Source organism: Octopus sinensis, unplaced genomic scaffold, assembly GCF_006345805.1.
Source record: "Octopus sinensis unplaced genomic scaffold, ASM634580v1 Contig18963, whole genome shotgun sequence".
NCBI classification, from domain to species: domain Eukaryota; kingdom Metazoa; phylum Mollusca; class Cephalopoda; order Octopoda; family Octopodidae; genus Octopus; species Octopus sinensis.
Genome location: NW_021836151.1, coordinates 141,442 through 147,637, shown reverse-complemented (window position 1 = coordinate 147,637; position 6,196 = coordinate 141,442). Strand labels below are relative to the sequence as shown.

The window sequence follows — 6,196 nt, the reverse complement described above, 5'->3', positions numbered from 1 at the left end:
TCAAATAGACATAATAGATCTGAAAAGGGAGATTGTATTCTTCAGTCGTCGTGCTGGGCCAGAGAAAGGCGAGATTTGTTCGGTGTTAGCGTTAAATCGTTGTTCAAAATAGTCCGCAATGACTCCCACCTGTTCTCCCGGGTCAGATATTTGAACCCCATTACTGGTTTGGAGTCGAAGTTTGGGGCGGTTTTTCTTCCTCTTAAGCAACCGTAAAGCCATAAACGTGCGTGCATTATCTTTTAGGGTTTCCAGTTCTCCAAGACGGGAAGCCAGGATATCCCGGCCATATTGGAGGTTTAGGGTCTTTATTTGTTTTTGGATGGCAGCACGCCGGCCTTTCAGTGCGAGTTTGGTATCCATATCTTTGGTGTTCTCAGTCCTCAGCTTAAGCTCCTTTTGCACAACTGACAAGGCAAGAGCATCCGGGTGACACAGCCCGATAGAGTGCGTATTTTTTGGCTGCTTTCCAACATATTTATTTGCCGCCGAGTGAATGTTGGCTGACATTACCTTCCAAGCGGCTGAAGGCATAAGTCCAGATTCCATGTTTTTAAGGGATTCATCGATGGATGATTTATAGAGGTTTCGAGTCGATAGTGAGGAAGCCAGTTTTTCTGTCAGGTATCTGTCCGATTTATGAGGGAATTGACGATTTGTTTTGTCCAGCACATATAATTTCTTCAGATTGAATCTGCCGATGACTATCTTGTGGTCACTGTCAACGACCGAGCCCCCATAAGAACGAGAGTCTTGTAGAAGCCATGTGTCTTTTTGGCGACACACAATGTAGTCAATTTGGTTGTAGACCGGCACATAGTTCCTGTCTTCACCACGTCTCCTGCCAGTCCAGGTAGACTTGTGCCGAGCAGGGTGATCAAAGGCCGTGTTGCATAGGAATAACCCGAGTGTTTTACAGAAATTAGCCAATAGGGCTCCTGGGAGGTTTCTATATCCTCTTCCGTGCCGTCCAATAAAAGTTTCAGTGCCTCGACGGATGCCAGCCTTGGCGTTCCAGTCGCCGACGACGAGCAGGAAGGTGGACGATTGTAAGGATAGGTATGTCCGGGTCAGTACCTCATAGAATTCATCGATTTCTTCAGGAGCGTTGACGATTCTGCCACTATGCGGGGCGTATACGTTAATGACCATTGCGACTGCATTGGGCCTGCCTTTACCGCCGATTTGTACAGTGCGACCTCGAATTGGGGAAAACCAAGTAGCGGGGAAACCCTCTTTTTTGGGGAAAACCTTGCTTTTGGGGAAATATTTTTGCCATCCCTATAAAATACGATGATTTTTAATGAAATAAACCTCCTACCGGGGAAAAATTTTATATTATCATAAACGATTCATTAATATATTTGTATAATTTTTGATTTATTATTATTTATTTATTGTAACCTGTTTTTCCAAATTTGTAATCAATAATTTTAAAATTTATTTAACCTGGTAACTTAGTTAGTTAGCTAATTAACCTGGTAAAAAATTGAAATTATCAATTTTAAAGTTATTTTATAAATTTTAGAAAGCCAATGCCTAGAAAACTAAATCAAAGTGAAAAGATCAGAATTTGCAAGGATATACAGTCGGGTCATAAGGACAAAATGATTTGTGAAGGATTTAACATCTCTAAAGGAATGCTATACCGACTAAAAAGAAAAGGGAAGGAATCTTAGCTCAAGGTTTCTCAACATCCGAAGGGACAATTGGATACGAATTGAATGCCCAAGTTTACGAGATTTTTCGTAATCTCAGGTCGAAAGGTTTCCCAATTAATGGGCCAACCTTAAAGCTTATTGCACGTAAAATTGCGTATAGAAATTCAAATCATGATTTCACTGCTTCTAATGGATGGCTTTACAGATTTAAGAAACAATTCGAAATAAAATTCAGAATATTACATGGCGAATCACGATGCAGCGAACAATTTATGGAACAATTGGATGATCAACAAGTTATAAACAATGCGGAATGCGCATTCACAATGCTGCTAAATGTTATTAAGCAAGAGACTCCGGAAAATGTACTGGATCTATTCAGATTCAAAGCAAATATTATGAGTTCGATGCGAAAAAAACAAAACACACGATTAAAATTAACTGATTTTTTTATTAAAAATAAAAATTAGTTATCCGTCTCGGTTATATTATTAAGAGAGATATCGAACAGGCGAGACCTAAATTTAATGAAAAACCTTTTTTTGGGGGAAAACCTCAAAATTGGGGAAAAATTTCCCCAATTCGAGGTCGCACTGTACTTGGATTGCTGAAATCCTATCTGTAATTCTCCACCAGCGTTTGACACCGAGCTTCTTGTGAATCACAAAACCTTGTCCATAGTGTCTGCAGTCGGAGGGTAGCAAGATCATTCGGTAATTTCCATAGGTTGGGTCCATTCCAGATTTTTGTTTGGTCTCTTGTAGACAGCCGATGTCCGCACGATATTTATCCATGTCATTACAGAGTGCTTGTTGTTTCCAGGTCTGGCAGAGTCCACGAACGTTAAAGGATAGAATTGATAGCCTGTCCGGTTGTACTGTGTGTGTTTTAGACATTGTGCAAGAGAGGTACGTCGCCACCTCAACCAAAAGAAGTTACAAAGGAAGTTACAAAGGCTGTTAGCAGGCTCAAGAATAACCGAGCTGCGGGACCGGACAACATTAATGCGGAGCTGCTGAAATACGGGCCCGAATCTCTTCTATGCAACATCACGAACATCCTCAACGATATGTTTGCTACAAATGACTCACTCCCGCTGGGCTCTGGAGTTCTCATCCCTATTCAAAAGCCGAACAAATCTCTTGGTCCAGTAGAAAATCTCCGCCCAGTCATTTTGCTAAACTCCCTGAGGAAGGTTCTCTCGCTGATCGTGCTGGATCGTATTGGAGACAAAGTCAATGACTTTCTGTCACCGAGTCACAGCGGATTCAGAGAAGGACGTTCAACCGCAGATGTTCTTTGGGCCACCGATGGCGGTGTGCAACCCACCAAAGATACAAAAGTGCCACGAGAATCCTGGGTATCGATATGTCAAGAGCTTTTGATTCCATCCATCGCGATCTCCTCATGAGGGTTCTACGGAGTTTCTTAGATGAAGATGCTATCAGAATGATACAGGTCTTATTGGCAAAAACGGACCTCACTGTTCGCCTTGGGACAACGTCGTCCAGATCCTTCCCAACAAATGTGGGAACCCCCCAAGGAGACTCTCTCTCGCCTCTGTTATTTGTGATCTACCTTGAGGCTGCTTTACGAGAGCTGAGAGGTCTATATGACAAGTCAATAACTGAAGTGATTTACGCTGACGACGTCGACTTTGTGTCCACTGACAAATCCGCCCTACTCAGACTATTGGAGATTGCACCGGATAAACTTGGAGAATGGTTCTTAATCATGAACACGGACAAGACTGACGTGGTCGATGTATCACGCTCGGATACCCAAACTATGGAAAAATGGAGACTTTCGAAGAAGCTTGGCTCTCTGCTTGGAGACCGAGAAGACATCATGCGGAGAAAGCTACTGGCCGCTGTTGCTCTAAAATCTGTCATGAAAGATTGGCTACGATATTGTCCCGGGAACCCATCACTACGCTCTAGAATCTACAACGCTTTTGTCAAACCGGTACTACTGTACAACTCATCTACATGGGGCATCTCTGACACCGAACTAAAGAATCTTGACTCGTTTCACAGAAAACAGCTTCGCGTCCTAAATGGCCTGCATTGGCCTAAGAAATTAACAACTCATCGCTCTACAAACTCAGTAACTCGGTGCCAGTCAGCCAGGACATCATAGATGGCCGCTGGAGGCTCTTCGGACACGTCCTGAGAATGGACCCGTCCTCACCTGCTTACCAAGCCATGGAAGAGTACTTTCTCTCGGATAGCCCAAAGTTTCGCGGACGTTCCCGCACAACACTGCCGGTTGCGTTGGAATACGATCTGAAACACGTGGGCAAAACCTTGAAACAATGCGAGGACTTGGACGAACTGCGATGGCTTGCACAAAACCGGAGAGGATGGCAAACGATGGTTAAGAAGATTGTATCGTGTGTGGCACGTGTGGGGATATAACTCTTTCCTTTCCTTGTTTATGTTCCTATGGGAAGTGCTAATAATAATAATAATAATAGATCTGAAAAGATTTTCAACACTAAACGAAAATTTCAAATGGATTTTAACGGTCATTGACATTTATAGTAGGTTGGTTTCTTAAATTTTTTTTATAGATTTGCATTTGCACGACCACTTTATAATAAGTCTGGTAAGGAAGTGTGTCAAATCATGAGATCTTTGTTTCGCTTTAAATGGACCATGCAAATTTCTTCAATCAGACAATGGGTCTGAATTCAAAAATCAAGAAATAACACAACTATGCGTTGATTTTAACATCAAACAAATCCACGGAAGGCCCAATAATCCTCGGGCTCAAGGAATTGTCGAAAGATTCAATCAAACGATAACCAGGAATTTGTCCACAGTGAAAAAAAGTGGGTTGATAAATTAGAAAATGCTGTGTACAGTTATTACATATCTGTCCATTCATTTTCTAACGAAAGTCCTTTCGAAAGATATCGAGGAATAAAGGGAATAAATTCAATAATCCATGGTTATACACCCCTCGACAAAATATTTGGTTATTTAATCTTTCCTGGTTTTTTTCATTTAAAAACGAATAAATTCATACTTTAAGATCCTTTAGATCTTCTAAAATAATATTTATTTTGTATTTATAATTAAAATAGATTTAAATTTTAATATTGCAAAAAATTTAAAGCATGTCGGCAATTAGGTTAGTGACATAAAAATTGGTTATAAAATTTAAACCGTCAAATTATGCTAGTATTTAGAGATTGATCTTAATAAAAAAATATTTTTAGATATAATACTCTCGATTCGTTTATGAAAGGGAAAATAATTGCGCTATACGACTTAAATATGTCATATATTAAAATTTCTAAGAAACCGGTGTTCCATATTCAACAGTCGTAAATTTTATCAAGAAATACAATAAAACTGGATCATATGACCGCCAACATGGTTCTGGAAGACTATCAATTTTGAATAATGTGCAAATTAATCATTTGCGTACATCAGAGGAAAATTCATCTTTAACTGCTTCTGAACTCTCTAATGAAATAGAAAAGTTTTCTGGAACACGTGTCTCGTCTCGAACCATAATACGAAATTTAAATAAAAATGGAATTTTCGCAAGAATTGCATAGAAAAAACCACTTCTAAAAAAAAAACACATGGTTTTCCAGATTCGAGATCGTCCAAAAATTTCTTCAAATTTCAGACCATGATTTTAGATCAATAATCTTTTCTGATAAATGTATTTTTGAATTATTACCGATCCAAAAAAGAAAAATTGTGTATAGAAAAAAATTTGAAATGAATAAATTCGAAAATATTACTCCAACTGTCCAATTTGGAAAAGGTAAATTATGATGTATAAAAAATTAGGGAAAGTCATGGTGTGGGTTGTTTTTCCCTATCATGGGGTAGGCGATTTGGTATTTATAGACAAAACGCTTAATTCTGCAAAACATCAATCTATTTGACCAATAGTTTGCCATATTCTGTACAAAAAATGGGGATTGTTGACTATATTTTTCAACAACAACGCTCCCTGCCATACATCAAAAATGATTATTCGATATTTTCGCGAAAAAAATATTAAAAAATTAGAATGGCCTTCGCAATCTCCGGATTTAAATCCGATAGAGCATTTGTGGCTTATTTGAAGGTTCAAATTAGGCAAAAAAAAATGAGAACATTCAGGCACTGAAGGAAAATCTATTAGATATTTGGAATTCTATTCCATCAAAAACACTTGAAAAATTAGTTGAGTCAATGAAAAAAAGGTGTTGGGAGATCTATTCGGCAAAAGTACATATTAATCTCACAATAACCAAATTTTATGCCAATGAAAGTCGTTGTTTTTTCCAAATTTCTAAGACAAAATTTCAAAATTTAAATAATTAAATAATTTTTATCAATTTTATCAGATTTTAAAAATATATCTGAAGAAAAAATTAAATCATTCTTTGTATGAATGAAGTAAGTTGAAGATTCACCAATATTTATGTCGAGGGGTGTACATATCTTATGTCTTAGATAATTTAAGTGATGAGTGTGTGACTTTGGAAAATGGATGATTTGGTTAATTGTTCGACTCCAGAATCTATT

At 38.4% G+C, this 6,196-nt stretch overlaps 2 protein-coding genes across 2 annotated transcripts; one reads left to right on the top strand and one right to left on the bottom strand.

Annotated features, from left to right (window-relative positions):
* On the bottom strand, positions 1-1,152 carry LOC115231954 (craniofacial development protein 2-like). Its single transcript, XM_029801836.1, has one exon. The coding sequence runs from the start codon at positions 1,150-1,152 to the stop codon at positions 1-3; it is 1,152 nt and encodes a 383-aa protein (XP_029657696.1).
* Positions 1,153-3,029: 1,877 nt separating this feature from the next.
* Positions 3,030-3,800, top strand: LOC115231953. The gene has a single exon (XM_029801835.1). The coding sequence runs from the start codon at positions 3,030-3,032 to the stop codon at positions 3,798-3,800; it is 771 nt and encodes a 256-aa protein (XP_029657695.1).
* Positions 3,801-6,196: the final 2,396 nt, after the last annotated feature.

Bases quoted from the DNA above. Each gene is read 5' to 3' on its own strand.
- LOC115231954 (XM_029801836.1), bottom strand. From the start codon at position 1,152: ATGGTCATTAACGTATACGCCCCGCATAGTGGCAGAATCGTCAACGCT.
- LOC115231953 (XM_029801835.1), top strand. From the start codon at position 3,030: ATGTCAAGAGCTTTTGATTCCATCCATCGCGATCTCCTCATGAGGGTT.